We start from the raw sequence: 25,642 nt of genomic DNA, 5'->3' as shown, positions 1-25,642 counted from the left end.
TAGAAGAAGAGGAAAAGAAGTCAGCACTTGCTCCAACTCCTCCATGGAAGGAAACAGCGAGAAGGTGACCATCTTTGAGCCACAAAGAGGGCCCTTGCCCAGAACCAAATCAGTAAGCACCTTCTTCTTGGACCTCACATCCTCCAGAACTGTGCGATATAAATGTCTGTGGTGTTGTGTTACAGCAGACCAAGCTAAGACAACAGAGAGCTGACATTGACATTATGTGACAAATAAAAGCAATCCATACACTCATTGTGTTTTGAAAAACAAAGGTATGAATTGGGAAAACTGCCATCGCATGAGTATCCCAAAATTTTCATGGGTGGGAATTGCCCCCATCCATTAAATCATAATGAATAATGTATGTATTGGTACATGTTGTCTAAAGCCTTGTCACACGATTCTTAAAGAAATGTTTCTAAACACTAATCCAAAACTTATTTCCAGTGTAGCTTTTGTAACGGAAGGAGTAACATTTTATTCCATGGCACAACTCATGTACACAAGGGAGGCTAAATCACTGACATGCAAGAAAACCCAATTTATTGGCCGATTTTACTTACAAGTGTTGCTGTGGTCAGACTTCTGAGGAGAGGTTGCAAAGCCAGGAAAAAGCTGAGTTGAGCCGGGATCTAATGTCTTTCGAACTACAGCTCTTACGTTTACAGCCAGCTGTAACATTACCCTGAATGAGGCCAAATACTGTTTACATAGATGCAGAATTGAAAGCAAAGTATTCAGATTTGGTGTGATTTGACTTAAAACCAGATCCTCTCACAGGTTGCCTGGAACGGTTCAGGATGTTACCCTTTTCTGATTTGATTATTTGCTGCGGTATTTATTGAGAACGTACCATGTGCCCAGCACTGTTCCAGATGCTGAGGCCCCAGCAGACAGAAAAAGCAACAACGAACAAAAGCTCTGCAGTCATGAAGCTGACATACAAGGGTGAAGAGACAGACAACACTCTGATAAGCATATGAATAAGTAAGAATTTCTGTCTAGCAATTAGTGACATAAAGAAAAGTAAGCAGGTGTTTGTGATAAGAGGTTTTTGATAGCAGTGACCACGGACACATTGTTTTCAATATTTTCAGTGTGAGTCAGTCTCCCTAATTTGAGGGTGAAACATTCTACAGCCAAGTCAGAGACACAAACAGGAAAGAGAGGTCACACAGCTGCTCTGTGGCCCAGCTGAATTTATCCCCTGACACTCAAGCCCAGCAGACATTTCTTATCTGATGGGTTCCCAGCCTCTGGAGCCACCTGCCACCACAACAGATCATTCACAATGTTTTCAGCAGGGTGGTAGAGAAGAGCCCCTTCTTTGTTCTGCAGTATTCTCTCAGCGGAGACCTGTCTTCCTGGTGCTGGAATCTACCTGTAGCTTCTCTGCCAGCAAGTTTGACCCCTGCAGAGGAAGCTGAGTCTTACTTAATGAAGTTTGTCGGAGAAGGCTATTTCTTACCTTTTTCTAAGGCTATTTCTTAGCACCAATCTCTTGCTGCAGCATCCAATATTAACTCTGTTTTTGTCAGCAGGGACACAGAAGAGTTTTGGGCATCTTTTCATGTGTCTGAGTGGCTGATCTCTCTTTGATTCTGGCTGCTTTCTTCTGTGTCATGATAGAAACTAACAAATTTGACCCAATGATTGTTTTTCAATTACTCTTTAGAGGTGGTGGGACTACAAGTATGTTTTCAAAGATTGATCGTTTTCGCTGATGGATGGCATGGAGCGTGTAAAAAAAAATGGAGAAAACTAAGGATTTTGGCAGGGATATGATGCTAACCCACTGTGAACTAAGCTGACATCGTCTGAGATGGAGAAGATTTAAGGAGCTATGAGGGTTGATGGAAGCTCGGGACGTGAAATTTTGGACACCTTACCCTTGAGATGTCTATGGGACCACCAAGTGTGTGACTCAGTATATACATGGGATTGGGAGTTACCTGCATTTAGATGCCATGGGACTGGCATGTGGATAGAGAAGCCATTCAGGACCTGAGACCTGGAGCACTCTTGTGGGATCCTGATAGGAGGAAGATCTCGACAAAGAGGCTGAGAAGGAGTCTTTCCAGGATAGGGTGGTCACGCAAAAGACTGAAGAACTTATCTCAAGAAACGGGGAGTCCCTAACGGGGTCAAACAGTAAGGTTGAGTGATGAGAGTCTAGTATATTGACCACTGGATTTGGCGACCTGGAGGTTTCCTGTCATTTTAAGAGCAAATTAGGGGCATGCTGGGGATAAAAGCCTGATGCCAGAGGAATAAGGAGGGAATGGGAGCTCAGGAAGTGAGCAGAGGTGATTCTTGAAATAGCATTTGCTGTGGGGGGCAGGATGAACAGGAATGGGACTGAAGGGGAAGGGAGGCCAAGGAAGCTTATTTATCCATGTACATTTTATAGAAGGGAGTTGTTTGTCTATGAAGTTTTTAAGATGAGTGATTCTTGTCTATGTGTGTATGTTATTCCATTAGAGGCAAAGATTAAAAAAAGATTGTTGATGCAGGAGGAAGAGAGGCAGTCGTAATAGAAGCAACATCCTCAGAGAAAATGTGTCAAGAGAATGGTTCCATGTGCTCAGTGGAGTGTCTGCTCTGGCCAGGGGCTGCGATGGCTTTCCATTGTTACAAGACAGAAGGAAGAGAAAGCCAGGATGGGTGCCAGGAGGTTCACAGAGGAGCTCCTGTCTCATGGCCTTTGTTTTCTCTGAGAAATAAGAGGAAATGTCTGCTTATCTGTGTGTTCTACTTTTCAGACAATCGTAGAATATTGGAGTAATCAAAATGTACAAAGCAGTTGTTGGTTGAATTTTGCCCGTAAAGACATATACTCAATTTGTGAGCCCCAATAACTGTGAATGTGACTTTATTTGGAAATAGGATCTTTGCAAAAAAAAAAAAAATCAAGTTAAGATGTGGTCCTACAGCATTAGGATTAGTCATAAACTCCTAATCCAGTGAGTGGTGTCCTTATAAGAAGAGGGATATTGGACACACAGACACATGGAGAAGAACACCATGGAATGAAGGAGGAAGTGATTGGAGTGATGTATCTACAACCCAAGGAAAGCCACCAATGACTACTGGCAACCTCCAGAAACTTGTAATAGACTCTCCCTCAGAGCTCGCCAGAAGGAACCAACCTCGCTGACACCTTGATTTCAGACTCATAGCCTGCAGAACTGCCGGAGAATAAATTTTTGTTGTTTTAAGCCACAAAGGTGTAGTAATGTTTTTTGGCCTCCTTAGGAAATTCACACAGCTGTGTTATATTTTGAGACATAGATAACCCTCAACCGATCCCATTAACTAGATGATCATCTTTGGCAATGCTTTTACCTGTTCTCACTGCAGGAGAGGAAAGACAAACAGCTTTCATCCACAGTGCCCATGAATTGCAGCAGAATCATCTGAACTGTTCCGCTTGCTTCATGCTGTGACCTCTTCCAGCCTGTTCACAACCAAGCATCTGGAGTGATCCCTGGGAGGCTCCAAACCTTTCAGGGACTTTACACATCATGGGCAATAAAAGCCAAAGAACGTCCAGTGTCCCACTGTCCCACATACAGCCTGAACCTCTATTACCTCTCTTACCATACTTCCTACTCTTCTAGCTCTCACTGCCTCTGCTCCAACCACTTGGCTTTCCTTGAACACATCAGGCACAGTCTTGCTGTATGGTCTTTGCACAAACTGAGTCATTCCATCTAAATGACTTCCCCAAATACAGCTGCCTGGCTAACTCCAACATCTTTCTCAACTACTGCTTTCCAATGAGGGCTACTCTGACCATGCTATTATAAACTGCAATCCAACCCACGATTCCCAGTACTGTGGATTCCCCTTGTCCTGCTATATTTTTCCACGGCATTTTTGCCTTCCAACATATTATATATTTTATTATGTGATGTTTAGTGTCTCCCTTTTGTATCCTGTGAAAAATCTACCCTCACAGGGCGAAGATTCTTGATTCTTTCATTCACTAACAAACTTTAAGAACACAGAACAGTGTCTGGCTCACAGCACTTCACAAATTTTGCCGAATGAATGAATAAGGGTAATGTGTACAGCAGAGTAATGTAAGTATAAATAGGTAAGCGATGTGTACATGGTAGCAATGATCATAAAATGATTCTATTATAAATTATTACTGGACTCAAAATGGGAGTCCTAGTACAAAAGACACGTACTTGCCATCACTAAAACATTGACTACCCACATGGTGCCTTCTCTTCACAAAATAGTTACTCCTGGTGAGGAGTAACTATTGGCCACTCACTGAGTGGTAAGTCCTTATGCTAAGCACCACGAATACAAGGGCAAGAATAGGATTTTTGGTTACACAGCCGGTGTTTCAGGCACCCATCCTCCCAGGGAACCCAATAGAAGACCCCATATCCCCTGAGTACACGCAGAACACCCAAGCCCCCAAGCCATTTTCCCCAGGCCGTCTTAATGGTGCCCTCAGCCTTGATGGGAGGAGCCACAATGTTCCCGCCCATCACCTTTTAATAGCCACAGGAACCTGCCCACCCACCCACTGCACGCGCATTGGCTGGACAGTGGTTGAGGGTGGGCCCTGACGAGCCCATGCTCAGAGGGAAAAGCCAGAGGGATACTTGTGAGCTCCTTTGGTGGCTGCGGTTTCCCTGGCTTTCCTGAGGGGGGCTCACTTACGTCTGGGTCCCATCCCACAGAGGCTGAGGAGGAGAAGCAGGAGGCGAGTCCCTGAGGAGACGCTGTGACCTGAGGGCTTCCCTTACTGAGGAGGTCTTGTGCTTCATCTGTCACAAGCGGTGTCCAGGCCGGTGGTGACAACTGGGACGATGCTCTGGCTTCTGAGACTTGCTTGGGCCTTTTTCTGGAGGATGGTTGACCCCACAGAGCGGCAGGGCCCACAGCAGCAGGGGCTCCCACAAGGTATTCCTCTGTGTGTCCCCTAGTCCCCGACCTCAGAAGCCTCCCAATAGGGACTCTGTCACCCCTGGCATGAGGCTGTGGTGACTCGGGCTGGTACAGCACATGACGGCGGCTCCATCTTCTGTGTGTGCATGGGGAGGTGTCCGGAGTCCCAGCAGGTTCCTAAGAACCAACCCCCAAACTCTCCTGTCCATCTAAAGTGAGAAGGTGTTGACAGAGAAGACCTTGGAGACTGTACCACCTGTGCTTTTCCCCCACGTGGTTGTGCAGCACATGCCTATTTATATTTCCAGTAGGCGAGAAACTCCCTAATTTGCGAGTGAATTTAGGCTTGTATCCCAAACGGGAATGTAATTTGAAGTCAATTGGACGCCTCATACTTATCTGATCCCATAGGAGGGCAGAGAACCCGTTGTGTGGGCAGACTGCTGAAGTCAGATTCCTAAATGTTGCTTATCAGCTAGGCTTGTGTAGAATTTTAAAAAATAAATAAAAATAAATAATAGTAATATGTAGAAGACAAAAGAAAGAAAACATTCAGACTTTATTTTGGGCTAGCCTTCAATCTCCAGATATCTTTTAGTGTTTTGTCTGCTGAGATGGTTAAGTATCTATAGAAGGTGCTATTCTTCATGTTGTTGATAATGATGAAGGCATATAATAGGAGCAGAAGCTTAAAGACTCTCATATGTAGATATGGTGATAACTCTCTTGTGCAAGGCACTCACAACTCTAGACAGTTGATGTGCATGTGTCAGTTAATATTCACAAACTGGGCACAGTGGCTCACACCTGTAATCCCAGCTCTTTGGGAGTTCCAGGTGGGTGGATCATTTGAGGCCAGGAGTTGGGGACCAGGCTGTGCAACATGGCAAAACCCTGTCTCTACCAACAATTCAAAAATTAGCCGGGCGTGGCTGCACGCACCTCTAGTCCCAGCTAGTAGGGAGGCTGAGACATGAGAACTGCTTGAACCCAGGAGGCAGAGGTTGCCACGAGCCCAGATTGCACCATTGCTCTCCAGCCTGGGCAATGGAGCCAGACTCTGCTGAAAAAATTAAAAATTAATTGTAAATTTAAAAATTAAAATTTTAATAAATTTTTAAAAATCTACAACAACCCTATTAGGCAAAATTGTGATTGCTGTGGATTGACAGATGAAAACAAGATCAGAGACATTAAAAAAACTTCTCTGCCCAGGTTTATGCAGATGGTGAGTGTAAGACATATTTGTAGTAGATGTTTGCATTTGAAGCTAATAATGTAACTTTTGTTTCTTTTCCTTGTAGGTGACACCCAGTTGAAAACTGTGCAGGGAGTTGTCACAAGTTTCTGTGGTGATCATGGCATTATTGATGAGTCGATCTACTTCAGTAGTGATGTTGTGACTGGCAACGTTCCTCTAAAAGTTGGACAAAAAGTTAATGTGGTTGTGGAAGAAAATAAAACACTTTATGCATTGAAAGCAATCAAGGTGAGATGTGCATGAGTTTGGGAATTGTGTCTTATGCCAGTGGGTTTTCTTTCTGCATCTTTCTTTTCTTGTATTAATCCAACATCTCTGCTGTGATCCATAGAGTGAATGTAGACTGCAATTTGAAGCCCCACCCCTCTGAAGCTGTAGGTTCTTCTGTTCTAATATTTGTAGTGATTTCTGCTTTAAAACATAAAAATTACTTATCTATTCTTCTAATCTTTAAACAATATGGGTAACAATAATAATTATTGAACTCTATATAATCCTGCAACTTCCCTTATCAGGTAAAAAAAAAACGTTTTCTGTGCTATGCATCCATAGCAGTGGAATTACTATGTGAAACCACGTGCCTTGTAAAACATTTTAAAAAGAGCTTCATGGAGGTATAGTTCACAAACCACAGAACTCTCTTAAGGGTACAATTCAATAATATTTGGCAGATTTACGGAGTCCTGAGAACAGCACCTGAGTCCAGATATTTACCCATTCAGTGGCTATTACGAAATTATTCTTTAGCTCTACTGTACTAACTGATTCTCTCAGCAATAGGCGGTGAGACTGCCCATCTGCCCATATAGACAAGGACAACAAGACTATCAATCTGAAATCTTTGCAAATGTGAGAAGGGCAAAGCAGTCACATTGCTCATTTGGAATTATTAAGGATCTTAATGAGATTACAGCAAGTTTCCTTTCTTGGACCTACTTATACATTAGGGATATTTACGGCTATCTCTGTGGTAGGAAAATTAGATTTTTAACAGGAAAGTTTGTATTAGAAGCCCTTGTAGTATTTCGTCCGATACCATCTTTTTCCTTTGCTTTAAGTCTTTCATTCTTTTACAGCATTTATTGAGATATAAGTCACGAGACCATGCAATTCACTCATTTAAAGGGTACAATACAGTAGTTTTAATTTGGTCACAGAGTTAGGCAACCATCACCACAAACAATCTTAGAACATTTTCATCACTCAAAAAGGAAACTCTATAACCGTTCGTAGTCTTTTTCCATTCCTTCATGCTCCCCCAACTGTCCCCTCCTCCCCGTAATATCCAGTCCCAGGCAATCACTTATCCAGTTTCTGTTTGTATATATTTGCCCATTATGAACAGTTAAAAAAGGTTCCTTCAATTTTTAATAAATTGGAAAGTTGGTTTAGATTAAAAAAAAGGTTCCTTCTATATAACTGTAATTATATCTTCTTTCAACAACATCTCCTCATTCCTCCATCCACCCTAACAAACCAAGCATCTGGTAATCACTATTCTACTCTACACTGCTATAAGAGCAACTTCTTTATAATCCTCAATTTAATGTGACTATGCAGTATTTGTCTTTGTGTGACTGGTGTATTTCACTTACATATCATTCTTCAGATTCATCGATCTTATCCCAAATGGCAAGGTTTAGTTGTGTTTTATGGCTGAATGGTATTCCATTGTATATTTATACCACATTTCCTTTATCCACTCATCCGTATATAGACACTTAGTTTGCTTTTGTTTCTTGCCTATTGTGAATAGGGTTGCAATATACATGGAAGTGATGACATCTCTTTGACACACTGATGACACTCTCTTTGAATACATGCTCAGTAGTGGGATTCATGGATAGTGTGATAGTTCCATTGTTAAAATTTTGGGGAACCTCCATACTGTTTTCCATAATGGCTGTAACAATTTATATCCCACAAACCATGCATAAAAGTTCCAATGTCTTCACATCCTTGCCACCACTTGTTATCTCTTTTCTTTTTAGTGTTAGCCATTTTAACATGCGTGAGGTGCTACATCTATGGTTTTGATTTGCATTATCCCAATGTTAAAGAAGGTGAGCGTTTTTTCATATGCCTGTTGGCCATTTGTATGTCTCCTTTTGAGAAATGTCTATTCAGGTCTTTTGCTCATTTTTAATAGGATTATTTGATTTCTTGAGTTGTTGAAGTTATTCATACATTTTGGAAACTGACCCCTTACTAGATGTATAGATTGCCAATGTTTTCTCCTGTCCTATAGATTATCTCTCCACTCTTTGATGGTTTCCTTTGTGGTATCAAAGCTTTTTAGTTCGATGTAACCTCCCATTAGTCTGTTTTTTCTTTTGCTGCCTTTGCTTTTGAGGTCCTATTTTTGAAATATCATTGCCCAGAACAGTGTCATGGAGCTTTCCCCCTATGTCTCATTCTTGTAGTTTCATAGGTTTGTGTCTTCCTTTTAAAGCTTTAAGTCATTTTGAGTTGATTTATGTACATGCTGAGAGATAAGGGTGGAAGTTCATTTTTCTCAGATGAATATTCAGTTATTTTCAACATCATTAATTGAAGAGACTGTACTTTCTCAACATCGTGTGTTCTCGGGCCTTTTGTCGAAAATCAGTTGACTGTAAATGCACGAATTTCATTCCAGTCTGTGTATTCTGCTCCACTCGTTGATGTATCTGTTTTTATACTGGTACTATGCTATTATGCTTACTATAGCTTTGTCATATGTTTTGACATCAAGTAGTGTGATGCCTCCAGCTTTGTTCTTTGTATTTCAGACTGCTTCGGCTATCTGGAATCTTTTGTGGTTCCATACAAATTTTAGGAGTGTTTCTTCTATTTCCAAGAAGAATGTCATTGGTATTTTCATAGCAGTTGCATTGAATCTGTAGATTTCTTTAAGATACAGGCATTTTAACAATATTTATTCTTCCTGTCCATGAACACATGATACATTTCCATTCACTTCTGCCTCATTCAATTTCCATCGTCAATGGTTTATATATAGTTTTCGGTGTTGCAATCCTTCACGTCCATGGTTAAATTTATTCCTATTTTATTTTTTTTTTGAAGTTGTTCTAAATGGGATTGTTTCTTGATATCTTTTTCTGATAGTTCAGTATTGGTGTATAGAAATGCTACTGATTCTTGCATGTTATTTGTGTGTTGTGCCACTTTCCTGAATTTGTTTATTAGACCTAGAAGCTTTTCGGTGGTGTCTTCAGGGTTATTTATATGTAAGAGCTTCCCATCTGCAAACAGGGCCAATCTAAATTCTTCCTTTTAAATTTAGATGCCTTTTGTTTCTTCTTGCCTAATTTCCCTGGCTAGTACTTCCAGAACTATGTGTGATAGAATGGGCAAAAGTGGACATTTCTGTCTTGCTTTAGGTCTTAGAGGAAAAGCCTGCAATATTTCCCCATTCAGTATTACGTTAACTGTGGGTTTACCATATATGACCTTTATTGTGTTGAGGTGCACTCCTCCTATATCAAGTTTGTGGAGTTTTTATCACGAAGGGATGTGGAATTCGGTCAAATGCTTTTCCTGCTGAAATTGGAATGATCCTATGGCTTTTGTGCTTCATTCATGTGATATGTCACATTTATTGTTTTGTGTATGTTGAAACTTCCTTACATCCCAGGATGAATCCCTCTAGAACACGATGAATGATGTTTTTAATGTGCTGTTGAATTTGGTTTACTAATACTTTCTTAAAGGTTTTTGCAACTGTGTTCATCAGGAATTTTGGCATGTAGTTTTCTTGTTTTCTCTTCTTTCTGTTTCCTTGTCTGGGTTTTCTACCGGGGTAACGCAGGTGTGATAGAATGCATTTGGTAGTATTCCTTTCTTGTTTGGTTTATGTTTTTGTTTTTGGAATAGTTTTAAAAGTAGAGCTATTAATTCTTCTTTATTTATAAATTTGGTAGTATTAAGAAGGGAAGTAATTCTGTCTTAGACTCTTAATTGATGGGGGATTTTTTATTACTGAATCACTTTCCTCACTCGTTAATTGTTCAGAGTTTCCATTTCTTCACCATTACATCTTGATAGGTTGTATGTGTCCAGGAATGTATCCATTTCTTCTGGCTTGTCCTATTTGTAGGCTGATGATTGTTGACAATAGTTCTTATGATCGATTTTATTTTGGTGATGTCAGTTGTACTATATCCTTTTTCATCTTTGATTTTATTTATTTGAATATTCTCTCTTTTTTCCTTAGTCTAGCTAAAGTTTTGTTGATTTGCTTTACCTCTTCAAGAAACCAACTCATAGTTTCATTGATATTTGTATTGTTCTTCTCATGACTATTTCATTTATTTCTGCTGTGACCTTTATGATTTATGTCCTACTACTTTTGGATTATATTTTTTTCTTATTCCTCAAGGTGCAGTGTGAGGTTGTTTATTTAAGATGTATCTTTTCTTCTGAGGTAGGCTTTATTGATGTAAACTTCACTTTTAGAATTGCTTCTGCTGTATTTCATGGGTTTTCATGTGTTGTGCCTTCATTGTGCTTTATCTCAAGAAATGTTTTACACTTTTCTTTAAATTTCCTCATTGACCCATTGGTTATTTAGGAGCATGTTGTTTAATTTCCATCCACTTTTAAAGTTTCCAAAGTTCCTTCTTTTACTGATTCCTAGTGTTTTACCATTGTGGTTAGAGAAGTGATTTGATCTTATTTCAAACTCCGTTAATTTGCTAGTACCTGTTTTGTGGCCTGCCCCATAATCTATCCTCCAGAATGTTCCACATGCAGTTGGAAATAATATGTGTTTTGGAGTATTTGGATGGAATATTCTGTAAATGACTGTTAGGTTCATTTGCTCCGGAGTGCAGATAAATCTCACTTTTTGTGGAGTCAATGTTCTGTCTGGACAATCTATTCATTGTTGCAAGTTGGATATTGAAGTCACCTACTATTATTGCATTGCACTCTATCTCACCATTTAGACCTTAATATTTGCTTCATATATTTAGGTGCTGCTATGTTGGGTGCATATTTTTGAAAATCATTATATCCTCTTGATGAATTGACCCCTTCATCATTATATAATGATCTTCTTGGTCTCTTTTTACAGTTTGCGATTTAAAGCCTATTTTATTTGAAATCAGTTTAGCTGCTCCTGCTCTCTTTCAGTTTCCCTTTACATGGAAGAATGTCTTTTTTCACGTCTTCACTTTCAGTTTACGAATGTCCTTTAAGGAGAAGTGGGTCTCTCATAGGTTTGGTTATTGTTGTTTTTAATCCATTCAGCTACTCTGTGTATTTTAGTTGGAGAATGTCATCCATTTCTATCAAGGTAATTATTGATAGGTAAGGATTTACTGTTATCATTTAGACAATTTTTTTCTACTTATTTTGTAGGTAAATTCTGCCTTTCTTCTTCCTCTTTTACTGTCTGTCTTGATGGATAAGAGATTTTTCTCTATTAGTATGTTTTGTTTACTTGATATTTTAAAATGTGTCTATTACATGATTTTTTTCTTTGTGGTTAGCATGACGCTTACAAAAACATAATCACGACAGTTGATTTTATTGATAACATAAGTTTGATCACAAAATAAAAACACTCTGCCATTTAACTCCACCCCCGGATTTTGAGTTTTCTGTTTTATACTTTACACCTGTTTATGTTTTATATCCCTTAACAAATTATTGTACTTATTTTATTTTTACTAGTTCCGTTCTTTAACCATTATGTGAAAGATATAAGAGATCTGGACACCATTGTTACCATATTAGAGTATTCTGAATTGGTGTGGTTACTTTCACTAGTGAGTTTTATACCTCCAGATGTTTTTGCATTACTCATTAGCATCCCTTATGTCAGTTGGAAGAACTCTCCATAGGATTTCTTGTAAGACAGTTGTGGTGGTGAGGAAGTTTCTCAGCTGTGATTTCTCTGTAAAAGTCTTTATCTCCCCTTCACTTCTTGGTACAGTATTCTTGGTTAGAGATTTTTTTTTTTTTCCTTCAGCTCTTTGAATATATCATCCCACTCTCTCCTGGACTGTTACGCTTCTGCTGCGAAGTGTTCTGGTAGGCATATTGGAACTGCCTCATATGTGATTCACGTCTTTCCTCTTTCAGCTCTCGGGATCCTCTCTTTCTCTTTCATGTTTGACACTTTGATTTTAGTATGTCATGAAGTAATCAATTTGGATCGTATCTTACTGCAGAACTTTGGTCTTCCAGTACCTAGACGTTTGTAACTTTCTCTGGGTTTGGATGACTCTCCATTATTATTTTTTAAATCATCTTTCTACCCCTGTTTCAACCTCTCCTTCCTCTTGAATGTGAATGACTCATACTATTGCCCTGTTGATATTGTCCAAAAATCCAATAATTTTTTTTTCCTTTTGTGTCCCTCCTTTTTCTTTTGTCTCCTTCACCGTATATTTTCAATGAAGCTGTCTCCAAGTTTACAGATTCTTTATTTTGCTCGATCAATTTTCCTGTGGATGTTCTCTACTTCCTTCGTTGTATTTTTCGATTTCAGGATTTGTTTGGTTTTTTAAGTTCCTTCAATCTTTCTCTCAAATTACTCTGGTAAATTCTCAATCATTTCTCCGTAATTGTTTTTGAGGTTCACAGAGCATTCCGAAAATAGATATTTTGAATTATTTGTTAAATAACTCATGCATTCCTATCTCCCCAGGGTCAATTGCTGGCACCTTGTTTTGTCAGTTTGGTGATGTCATGTTTTCCTTATTGTTCTTGATCTTTGTGGTCATGTGTTTGTATCTGTGTATTGAAGAAGTAGGTATTCATTTCAGTCTTTGCAGTCTAGCTTTTAGGGGACATCCTTTAGCAGTAAGCCTGTCCGGAAACTCTATATAGGTCTCTTTTGGTCCTTATGCTTGTGAACACTGCAGCTATTGAAGCACTGGGGGCTTCCTAATCCCAGGGACACAGCGACAGATGCTGCAATGGCATGCACTCCCTTAGCTATTGAGCCTGGTGCCTTGCAAGACTGGAATCCAAGGCTCCATTCACTGACAACTCCCTGTTGTGGTAGAATATTCTGAGCATAAGGCCAGTGGAATCACTGGCAGAGATGTGGGCCAGGTATTGAGTTTGTTTTACTGTGGCTGTGGCTTCCTGTCTGGTGCCAGGGTGAGTCTAGAGATTTGGTCCACAAGTACCATCTTGGAGTCAGGGGACATGGGCGTCTGTCAAGTGGTGGCATATAGTGTGAAAGGCCTGCTATTGGGTTCCAAGGCAATGTTCTATGCTTGCTAGTCTCTTTCCTACAGGTGAATGGTATCTGTCTCCATGCTGTGCTGTTGAAGGTTGGGGAAGGGGTGATGTGGGTAATGTAAAACTGTCTTTACTACCCTCTTCAATGCATCTTTTCTTATTTTCATGCTATAACCGGGTACCATGGCCTCTCACCTGGTTTCCTTCTCTCAAGTGATGGTATTTTCATACAAGGATAGTTTTTCGCATTGATGTTTCTGCAGGAGGACGATCACTGGACAGTCCCTTTTCTCCATCTTGCTCCCCTCCTCCTCCATCTGTTTAATTTTTACATACTATAAATATGTCCATCTTGTCCATGTGACTTCTGCGTTCAGGAAGTATCCTTAGACTAATTCTAACACATAATTTACACGAGTATTCACTTAGCTTTTCTTCTGAAAGTCATTAATTTATTTATATCTAAACATACAGTCAGCCTGGGTTTGTTTTCCGTGTATACGACTGAGAGAAGGATTCGAGTCTTGTTTCACTACTGGCTATTCAGTTGCCCTCAACATTAATTGGATAATCCACTTTGCCCCTATCATATTGAAATGCCACTTATGTCATACAACGCATTATCACAAACATTTGTATCTGTGTGTACCTGCTGTTGTGTTGGTGGTATTTCCAAGGCATAAGAAACAGTATTGGGAGCCACGAAACATGGGCAAAGCTTTAGCCTGCAGTACGTCTGTGAGTTGGTGTGGAGTCAAAGAACAGAGAGCTCCAAGGGTGCTGTGGGTCATCCACTGGGATACCAATGGAAGTGGTGGTAGATAGTGGATGGGAAGCTAATGCCTCATTCCTCATGACAGTGAGGGAGAAATAAACATCAGATTGGTATTGACAGCTGGAAAGACACCAGTTAAGAAATGTGAATAGCAGCAAACTAGAGTATTTTTAAAACCATGAAAATCAATTACGACTCAGTGGCTCAAGTTTCCATCAGAAGTCTTTGAACAAAAAATTCCAACCCTAGGAGTTTATCCCATAGTTAAGTCAGACAAGTAGTCCAAATGTTAGGACACAAGCAAAATGTCTAATTATGTGGAATTGGGTTAGTAAATTACAGCACATCCATTAATTGGGATTTCCTATGACTCCTTCCCTTCTCGTGTTATTTGAAAACTTTTGTGTTCATTTTAGGTGATATTTTAATACCGAATACAGGGCTAATTTGCTTTAAAAACTGGTATATGTGTATTTGTGCACAGGTGAAAACATAAGGATGAGTGTTACTGCCAAAATGTAGTCCCTGGTGGTCTCTTGGTAATGGAATATGGATTATGGGGTAACTGCTTTTTGCTGTCTGCTTATCTGCTTTTTTTTCTACTTCTAGTATAATGAACTTGCATTATTTCTGTAAGTTTTAAGGATTATAAAATAAGGACTATAGGCCGGGCGCGGTGGCTCAAGCCTGTAATCCCAGCACTTTGGGAGGCCGAGACGGGCGGATCACGAGGTCAAGAGATCGAGACCATCCTGGCTAACATGGTGAAACCCCGTCTCTACTAAAAAATACAAAAAAAAAACTAGCCAGGCGAGGTGGCGGGCGCCTGTAGTCCCAGCTTCACTCGGGAGGCTGAGGCAGGAGAATGGCCGTAAACCCGGGAGGCGGAGCTTGCAGTGAACTGAGATCCGGCCACTGCACTCCAGCCTGGGCGACAGAGAGATACTCTGTATCAAAAAATAAATAAATAAAATAAAATAAAATAAAATAAAATAAAATAAAATAAGGACTGTTACACTTCCAATAAGGAAAAAGGTTTGTATGCCTCTCTATTTTAGATAAAGTAAAGCCCTAATTTGACCTGGCTTATTGAACCTCTCCCAGTTGAGGGTATTGTTCCAACTTTATCTTGTGCTTCTGTCTCCTAGGCCTGGATCTCGAATGTTAGGGTTTTGCTCCCTAGGCTCCTAAATTGTGTTGTTTTTCTTCTCTGTCTCCCTGCTCCTCTACCCCTGTTTACAAGGTTACACCTCTGTCTTCTTTCACAACCCAGCACAAATCTGACTTCCCCCAAGCAATGCCGCTATTTTCTCCCTGTCTGAAATGTTCTCCCTCTAGATAATTCACAGAAACCGTCTTTGAGCTAGTTTTATATCCTTCATCGCAACTTGCTTATGACTAGGTATCTTTCCACTTTACTGTCATTTCACTGCAAATTCCTGCAGGTAAAGGATGGTATTTTTTAAATCTGAGAATCTAGTGGTTCGATGGCATTAAACTTGGGTATGCAATTAATATTTTGGAATACATTTCACAATTCATGAAGCACACACATGATTTTTGCCATCATCTCAAGTCTGTGGTCCATTTACTACATGAACTATATTCACCAGTGTTTAGGATGGCTGTTGAAAATATTTTTGGATACCAGTGTTTTAATCATGTAAGTTCTCATGCTTAAATTTGTATTATTTTTGAAGTAACTCTTTCGTAAATCTTACAGGTGGATGTTGTGCCTCACTGTCTTTACGGTGCTGGACCCTCAGACTCAGGAACCAGACTTTTAATTGCATATGTTACTTCTATAAGTGAAGATACTATTTATGTTAGTGACAGCATTTATTGCTCCACAGACATTGCTGCTGAAGGTATGATTTAGATTTTGAGATATATGATGTAATTCTTAATTTTTTGAGAGGATTTTAGTCCTAGAACAACCTTTACAGTGTACTTGGCTTCAGTCAATGGCTCTTCAATATTAGAGGTAAACCTTTCCAGTTGAAATTATGTACAATATAGGGGCAAATAGGCAGTATTTTAAAATGTCTGCTGTCATCTATTGTGTGTTCATTTGTTCGATTCCCTCAGTAATGCCTGGATATATTTTTCATTCACATGATAATTTAATTTCTAATCAAGAAAACAATCCTATAAGTACATAGAGACACTATTTTTAATACCCTTCAGAGACTATACTTGCAGGGATCATTTCTGTAGTTGGTTACTAGAGAAATTTCTGTGGCAGAGTAGACTACCAAATTTTAAAAGAATGCACTTCAAATGCTTTAAACAGAATTGGAGATAGTGCCTTGTGGCTGTGTGTGTGTGTGTGTGTGTGTGTGTTGTTGAATTCTCTTTGTAATCAGCAGATGTGTTCTAATATTTAGCTTATACCCAAAGATATACTTTTTTTTTGTTACTTTTGTCTATTGCAGCTGTCATATAGCTTGGGTAAAAAGGGGGAGAATAGTTCTGCTTCCCCAGGCAGCTTGCTAGTTTGTTTTCTTGGGTGCAAAAGCAGGACTCTGACCTGAATTTTGTTTTAAGATCTTGACTCTGTCTGCTTCGTCAAGAAGAGACTATGAGGTGAAGAGTGGAGTCAGGAAATCAGTCAGGATAATGTTGTAATATTCCTGGTGAGAGGTGATGGAGATGTGAATGAAAGTGGAGAAGTGGAGGACCTAAGGATTGAGTTGACTTTGGATATATTTTGAAGTTAGAGAAGAACCCAGGAGGTAATGGATTAGATCTTTGATGTGGAGGAAAGATGAGTCCAAGGTACCTCCAAAGTCTTTTGTTTGAGCAGTGGTGAGGGTGGAGTGGCCAGTTTGTGACGTAGACAACTGAGGCAAACAAAAGTTGGTGAATACTGAGAATACCAACAGCTCAGCTTTACACACCTTAGATTGGTGTAAGCATATGGAGAATTGAACCTGAGGTTGGTTAGAGTTGGAGGCATATACATTTTAGAGTCATTGGCCCATAGATATATGGTACACACACACACTAAAGAAATGTATGTAAATTAACAGAGAGAGAGAGACAGAGAGAGAAGAGGTCTAATACTGTGTCTTGTGTCATTCTACAGTGTTAGGTCCTAAGGTGAAGAAATGTTTCACTTTGTTGATGTCGCTAGCTTTCTGGAGTCATTGTGGCAATTTACTATCTCACTTGCAGTTGGGATTTTCATTTGCTCCACATTCTTTCATGTACCTTTGTTATCCTGTGACTCACTTTTAACTTACTGCAAACTTCTGTTTGAAACTCCGTGGTCTTAACTATAACCCGTAAGGCACAGACTTAAGAGTTCATCACCTGAACCCAACATCAGGGGAAATTCATTGATTCTGAAAGTAGTATTTCCTAGTGGTACTGCAACCACTACTACCAATCAACAGTTATTTGGTGGTTACTATGTGCCAGCGATGATTCTGTGTGTATCACACATATCAACTAATTCTCACAGCAGCTGTGTATCATGAAGGCTACTTATCGTGCTTCTCATTTTATAGATGAAGAAAATGAGGCACAGACAGATTAAGCACCTTGGCTAAGGTTGCCAACTGAGTGAGTGGCAGTGTCAAGATTCGAAGCCACGTAGCCAGGTTCAAACTTGTGCTCTTACGTATACTTTTGACTGCCTCTCACTAAGGAGTTGTGAACAGGAACAACTTGTTTGTTTAGTAAATCCTGTGCTGCTCCCTTAGATTAACTGTGATTCATAGTTCACACTTTCCTTCATTTGACTTTGTTAAATCAGTAGAGGAGAATCAATGCCTAAGACTTATAAACATCTTTTCGGACTTAGAGATTTACAGTGCATCTGTTTAAATATGTGCAAAATGGACTTTAGTTCTAGCAGAACTGACTTTAAAGTAGTACACTATCAAATAACGTGTGAAATTAAACGTGACCTAGTTAAGAGATCATGACACTCATATTTCTCCATGACTGTTTTAGATTTTGTGCCTTATAAGGGTGACTTGTTAGAAGTTGAATATGCCACTGAGCCAGGCATCTCAAACATCAAGGCAAGCTCTGTGAAGCCCACCCGTTGTATTCATGTGGAAGAGGTAATTTCTTTCCGGTTCCTCCCGTCATCAGTTTCTGATAACACTTCCTTTGGTGGTAATTTTTGTGCCCAGGATTCTGTTGGGTGTAATGGGATTTCCAGAAAATATGAAGAAATACATTATTTGCCAACGAAGGAGCCACTTTTCTTATTGAAAAGGCAGGACTTCCCGAAGGAAATAATTAGAAAATTATGTGGACCAAGCACATGATTAAGTTCTAAATTGTGCATTTTACTTGATACCCAAATGTTATTAGAATCTTCCAACAACAGGAGGAAGAAAAACAATCTTTGTGCCAGAAAAATTGTAGGGAAAGAATGAACGGAGTATGTTGTGGGACTTGAGCTTACCAGTAAATGCTGAGAGCGATTTGGTTATTGGAGTCTGAATATGAGCAGGCAATTCAGGGCAATAGAGGGTAATGGACATATTTTGGTAGTATTTAGAGCAGGATTTCTCATCAGAGACCCTGGTCTCATCCCTGGAGAATCTGATTTAATTGGTCTGAGGTGGAGCATGGGCATGGGTATTCTTACAAAGTACCCCTGGTGTTAGCAATGAGCCAACCAGGTTGGGAATCATTGATTTGCATCAAAGTCACCTGCACTCATGCAGGATCCAGAATGGAGGAGGTGCACAGCAGGTTACAGTGATTATCAGACTTTTTCATAATCATTTCCATTATTTATACTCACAGGTCCGCATTACTAGCGTACATGGAAGAAATGGGATGATAGATTATACTATCTTTTTCACCTTGGAGTCTGTGAAAATCCCTGATGGATACATACCTCAAGTAGACGATATCGTCAATGTGGTCATGGTGGAGAACATTCAGTTCTGCTGTAATTGGAGAGCGGTTTCTATCACCCCAGTGCAAAAATTGTAATGACAAAGCATTTTAATCTGTTTATCTTTCCTTTATGAGCAGTAAAGGGGTTGGTTTAACTGAAAAGGTTAGCTTAGTAAGCCTAAACAGTATTTTATATATGACTTTCCTGGCAAATCTAATTGAGATACCGGCTAGTTCAATTGGACCATGAACCCAGCTTAGGGAAATAACTTATCAATTAAAAAGCATACTAAATTAGCTTGCTAGTCACTGAAGGAAAGGAGTTCTTAGTTAAAATGAACCCTGCCATTAAATTTGAATTTTATGTCTCTCATTAGGAGCAGCAGATTCCAGGATGACGGAGGCCTGGGACAACCCAAAAGGGAACGTCGGAGCCAAAGCGTTTAACTGAAAAGACAGCAGGGACAGCATGTTAAAGGCATGATTTAAAGTTACAATTTGACTTCAGTTTTGAGCCCCGTTATGCTGTCTGTACAATCTGTATTGTTCCATAGCCTCTTTCATCTTCTGTCACCCTCATAACTTGCGATGTTTATTGTTTCCCTTGTTCCTTCCTCCCCATACTAGAATGTAAACTCCACAATGGCAGGATGTCTTCTGGTCTGTTTTTTGTTTGTTTGTTTTTTGTATTTTTTTCTTTGTTTGTTTGTTTGTTTGTTTTTTCTGTTTTCATTAAAGCATCACCAAGCACTTAGAAGAGTGCCTGGAAGACTCAAGGGGCAGATAGAATGTTAAGTTCAATGACTGAATGATTGGGCCAGCAACGATGTTTAGCTGTGGTTCATTCATCACTGGCTCCTTAGAAATAAAATTGTTGAGCAATGCATTAAGACCTCTGTTGATTTTTAAACAACACAAACAACAATAGAAAGCTGACTCTGCTGTACATGAGCCTCTGTGAGCCACTTTGTTGCAGAGGTGCAGAATAGTTGAAGTCATGAAGAAACGTACAAACACAGAGTCCCTCGAGGTAAGTCCCTTCTTACCCACTGGGAAGGGTTATACTAAAATCCCACAAGTACACCCCATGAAACTTCATGCTTTCGTCTAATAGAACATTTAGCCAGGCAGCTGTGACCTAGGGAAAGGGATATATTCAGACCTTTGGGCATAGCTTGAGTGTCATTGTGAACTTACCCTGAGTCCTGTGATTCGCAATTTCACCATTGTTGAAGTTCCCTTGAAGGAAAACAAAAGGTGGCTAGGTACATGGCTCATGCTTGTAATCCCAGCATTTTGGGAGGCCAAGGTGGGCAGATCACCTGAGGTCAAGAGTTTTAGACCAGCCTGGCCAACATGGTGAAACCTCGTCTCTACTAAAAATACAAGAAAATGTACGTGGGTGTGGTGGCATGTGCCTGTAGTCCTAGCTACTCGGGGAGGCTGAAGCAGGAGAATCCTTTGAATCCAGGAGGCCGAGGTTGTAGCAGTGAGCCAAAATCACTCCACTGCACTCCAGCCTGGGTGACACAAGGAGACTCTATCACAAAAATAAATAAATAAATAAAAAGGAAACAAAAGGAAAGGTACAAGTTATTTTGACAGCAAAAAAGAACATACCTCACAGTGGTTAGGGGGACTGAACATCCGTGTTTCCCAAAAATTCCTTGGTTGAAGCTGTAATCCCCAATGTGATCGTAGATGGAAGTGGGGCCTTTGGGAGGCTATTAGGCTTAGATAGGGTCATGAAAGTAGAGCCCCATAATGGGATTAGTATCCTTAGAAGAAGAGGAAGAGAAGCCAGCATTTGCTCCCACTCCTCCACGGGAGGAAACAGCCAGAAGTTGACAATCTTCGAGCCAGAAAGAGAGCCCTTGCCCAGAACCCAATCAATCAGCACTTTCTTCTTGGACCTCCCATTCTCCAGAACTGTGCAATATAAATGTCCGTGGTACTGTGTAATAGCAGACCAAGCTAAGACAACAGAGAGCAGATATTGACATTCTGTAACAAATAAAAGCAATCCATACACTTATTGTGCTTTGAAAAACAAAGGTATGGATTAGGAAAACTCCCATCCCATGAGGATCCCAAAATTCCCATGGATGAGAATTGTCCCCATCCATTAAATCATAATGAATAACATAGATATTGGTACATGTCATCTAAACCTTGTCACTTTATTTTTATAGAAATATTTGTCTAAACACTAGTCCATACTTATTTCCAGTGTAGCTTTTGTAATGGAAGGAGTAACATTTTACTCCATGGCACAGCTCATGTACACAAGGGAGACTGAGTCATTGATATGCAAGAGAACCCAACATATTAGTCTATAATCATTATAAGTTTCTGCTGTGGTCAGACTCCTGGGGACAGGTTGCAAAACCAGGAAAAAGCTGAGTTGAGCTGAGATCTAGTGTCTTCAGAGCTACAGTTCTTATGTTTACAGCTGGCTGTAACATTATCCTGAATGAGGCCAAATACTGTTTAGACAGATGCACATAGGAAAGCGAAGTATTCAGATTAGGTGTGAATTGCCTTAAAACCAGATCCTTTCTCAGGTTGCCTGGAACAGTTCAGGATGTTACCCTTTTCTGATTCAATTAATTGCTGGGGTATTTATTGAGAACCTACCATGTGCCCAGCACTGTTCTAGATGCTGAGGGCCCAGCAGACAAAAAAGTGACAACGAACAAAAGCTCTGGTCATGAAGCTGACATACAAGGGTGAAGAGACAGACAACACTCTGATAAGCATATGAATAAGTAAGAATTTCTGTCTAGCAATTAGTGACATAAAGAAAAGTAAGCATGTGTTTGTGATAAGAGGTTTTTGATGGCCATAACCACGGACAGATTGTTTTCAATATTTTCAGTCGGACTCAGTCTCCCTGATTTGAGGGTGAAACATGCAGGTCATTAGAAGCCAAGAAGGCAAATCACATGATTATATCTTTGCTGGAATCTGGCACTGAATGCTTGCTTCATGGATACTTGTGAAGGTGTGCATTTTGCTCATGGGAGAAGTTAAAACGTGAGAGGGTTTAATGGGGTGCATGGCATCCTTGTTCAGAATTGCTGTTAATCTACTTTGTGTCCAGCCCTTGTATATGCCAAGCACTGGACTAAGGGCCTTGGGACACACACGTCATTTAATCCTCACAAAGAATCTTATGAAAGAAGTCCTAGTAGCGTTGTGTCCATTCTATAGCCAAGTCATGGACGCAAACAGGAAAGAGAGGGCACACAGCTGCTCTGTGGCCCAGTGGAATTCATCCCCTGACATTCAGGCCCAGCAGCCATTTCTTATCTGATGTGTTCCCAGCCTCTGGAGCCACCTCCCACCACAAGAGATCATTCACAATGTTTGCAGCAGGGTGGTAGAGAAGAGCCCCTTCTTTGTTCTGCAGTATTCTCTCAGCAGGGACCTGTCTTCCTGGTGCTGGAATCTACCTGTAGCTTCTCTGCCAGCAGAGTTTCACCCCTGCAGAGGAGGCTGAGTCTTACTTAGTGAAGTTTGCCAGAGAAGGCTATTTCTTACCTTTTTCTAAGGCTATTTCTTAGCACCAATCTCTTGCTGCAGCATCCATTATTAGCTCTATTTGTGCCAGCAGGGACACATGGAAGGATTTTGGGCATGTTTTCATATGTCTGAATGGCTGCTGTGTCTTTGGTTCTTTCTACTTTTTTCTGTGCCATGATGGAACCTAACAAATTTGACCCAGTGATTTTTTTTCAATCATTCTTTAGAGGTGGTGGGACTCCAGGTATGCTTTCAAAGGATTGATAGTTTTTGCTGATGGATGGCATGGAGTGTGTAAAGAAAATGGAGAAAACTAAGGGTTTTGGAAGGGATATGATGTTAACCCACTATTAGAACTAACGGTTATGGTGGGGACATGATGTCAACACACTGTGTGAACTGAGCTGGCATCGTCTGAGATGGAGAAGATTTAAGGAAGTGCAGGGGTTGAAGGAAGCTCAGGACATGTGAAATTTTGGACACTTTACCCTTGAGATGTCTATGGGACAACCCTGTGTGTGTCTCAGTATATATATGGGATTGGGAGTTACCTGAATGTAGATGCCATGGGGCTGGAATATGGATAGAGAAGCCATTCAGGGCCTGGGCCCTGGAGCACTCTTGTGGGATCCTGATAGGAAGAAGATCTCACAAAAGAAGCCAAGAAGGAGCCTTTCTAGGAGAGGGTGGTCACACAGAAGACCGAAGACCTTATTGCAAGAAATGGGGAGTCCTCAGCTGCGTCAAACACTAAGAGGTTGAGTGATAAGAGCTTAGCATATTGATCACTGGATTTGGTGACGTGGAGGTTTCCTGTCATTTTAAGAGCAAATTAGGGGCATGCTGGGGATAAAAGCCTGATGCCAGAGGAATAAGGAGGGAATGGGAGCTCAGGAAGTGAGCAGAGGTGATTCTTGAAATAGCATTTGCTGTGGGGGCAGGATGCACAAGAATGGGACTGAAGGGGAAATGAGGCCAAGGAAGCTTATTTGTCTATGTACATTTTTTAAGATGGGAGTTCCTTGTCTGTGACGTTTTTCAGATGGGTAATTCTTGTGCATGTTTGTATGTTATTCCATTAGAAGTAAAGATTTTTTTTAAAAAAATGGTTGTCAATGCAGGATGAAGAGAGGCAACAGCAGTGGAAGCAACATCCTCAGAGAAAATGTTTCAAGAGAATGGTTCCATCTGCTCAGTGGAGGGTCAGCCCTGGGAAGGGGCTGATATGTCCTTTCACTGTTACAAGAGAGAAGGAAGAGAAAACCGGAATGGGTGTCAGGTGGTTCGCAGAGAAGCTCCTGTCTCACTGCCCTTGTTTTCTTTTTTTACATTTTTAAAATTATTATTTGAATTGGAGTCTCGCTCTGTCCCCCAGGCTGGAGTGCAATGGTGCGATCTTCGCTCACTGCAACCTCTGCCTCCTGGGTTCTAGCAATTCTCCTGCCTCAGCTTCCTGAGTAGCTGGGATTACAGGCACACACCGTGCCCAGCTAAATTTTTGTATTTTTAGTAGAGACAGGGTTTCACCATGTTGGTCAGACCGGTTTCGAACTCCTGACCTCAGGTGATCCACCTGCCTCAGCCTCCCAAAGTGCTGGGATTACAAGTGAGAGCCATGGCGCCCAGCTATGGCCTTTGTTTTCTCAGAGAAATAAGAGGACATGTCTGCTTATCTGTGTGTCCTAATTTTTCATTGAAAATTGTAGAATATTGGAGTAATCAAAATGTACAAGAGCAGTTGTTGTGGGTTCAGTTTCGCCCCTAAAGATATGCTCAAGTTCTGAGCCCCAGTACCTGTGAATGTGACTTTATTTGGAAATAGGGTCTTTGCAAAAACATAAAATAAAAAACAAAAAGTCAGGTTAAGATGAGGTCCCACAGCATTAGGATTAGTCATACACCACTAATCCAGTGAATGGTGTCATTATAAGAAGAGGAATATCGGACACACAGTAAGAGTACCATCGGATGAAGGAGGAAGTGATTGGAGTGATATATCTACAACCTAACAAAAGCCATCAATGACTACTGGCAACCTGCAGAAACTTGTAATAGACTCTTCCCCAGAGCTTGCCAGAAGGAACCAACCTCGCTGACACCTTGATTTCAGACTGGTAGCCTGCAGAACTGCCAGAGAATAAATTTCTGTCATTTTAAGCCACCCAGTTGCGGTAATGTGTTTTGGCCTCCCTGGGAAATTAACACAGTTGTGTTACATTTAGAGGTGTAGATAACCTTAGATTGTGGAAAATCATACTTACTGGGGGTAATACAGTAGGATCATTGGGTAGTATCGAGTGGCCCCTGTGAAATGTGTGTCCCTATTTTGGTATGGGTCTATATAGCTGCATCTGGTGCCATAATTTATGCAACAGAGTTCTGTTAGTTGAGTGTGGGAGAATAGTTGGATAGCTGGGCCTTACTAGACTCTAGTTTTGCCAGCGGAGAATGACAAAGTGAATGAAGTTTGACAGGTGATGGTGTTTGCAAGGGAGAAGAAGCAGAGAAGGGAGGGTTGGGGATGGGAAATGAAACTTGAGGGGAAGCCTGAGGTTTGACTGTGAGGATGAGCAGAGTCGGGGAGCAGAGAGGCCGGAGTGTCTTATGGGTCATCCACTAGAAGAGTGACACAAGTAGTGGTATAGAGAGACACAACAGCTTGGTGCACAAGACCTCAGTGAAAGCAAATGCAGGGTAAATACCACAACATTGGTATGGACGGTTGTAAAGACACTAATTGTGAAGTGGTATGGGCTATGAACTAGGCTATTCAAATAAGAAACATGAAAAGTGATTTAAAACTCAATGGATTGAATCTTCAGGGCTGGGTGCGGTGGCTCACGCCTGTAATCCCAGCACTTTGGGAGGCCGAGGCGGGCGGATCACAAGGTCAGGAGATCGAGACCACAGTGAAACCCTGTCTCTACTAAAAATACAAAAAATTAGCCAGGTGTGGTGGCAGGCGCCTGTAGTCCCAGCTACTCAGGAGGCTGAGGCAGGAGAATGGTGTAAACCCGGGAGGTGGAGCTTGCAGTGAGCCAAGATCACGCCACTGCACTCCAGCCTGGGCCACAGAGTGAGACTCTGTCTCAAAAACAAAA

The 25,642-nt window shown here is 40.7% G+C and overlaps 1 protein-coding gene and 1 pseudogene across 1 annotated transcript; both read left to right on the top strand.

Annotated features, from left to right (window-relative positions):
• The first annotated feature begins 4,835 nt into the window (after positions 1–4,835).
• LOC104680060 (cancer/testis antigen 55-like) lies at positions 4,836–19,902 on the top strand. Its single transcript, XM_010385859.1, has 6 exons — positions 4,836–4,929; positions 6,219–6,403; positions 15,874–16,018; positions 18,111–18,223; positions 18,921–19,108; positions 19,394–19,902. Exons 1-6 carry the CDS (start codon positions 4,836–4,838, stop codon positions 19,461–19,463), a joined length of 795 nt encoding a protein of 264 aa, XP_010384161.1. The 3' UTR covers positions 19,464–19,902.
• On the top strand, positions 16,337–16,417 carry LOC115898952 (annotated as a pseudogene).
• Positions 19,903–25,642: the final 5,740 nt, after the last annotated feature.

This window comes from Rhinopithecus roxellana, chromosome 7 (genome assembly GCF_007565055.1).
Source record: "Rhinopithecus roxellana isolate Shanxi Qingling chromosome 7, ASM756505v1, whole genome shotgun sequence".
In the NCBI taxonomy this organism is placed as follows: Eukaryota; Metazoa; Chordata; class Mammalia; order Primates; family Cercopithecidae; genus Rhinopithecus; species Rhinopithecus roxellana.
The sequence above is the reverse complement of the archived record's forward strand: the minus strand, read 5'-3'. Positions and strand labels throughout refer to the sequence as shown.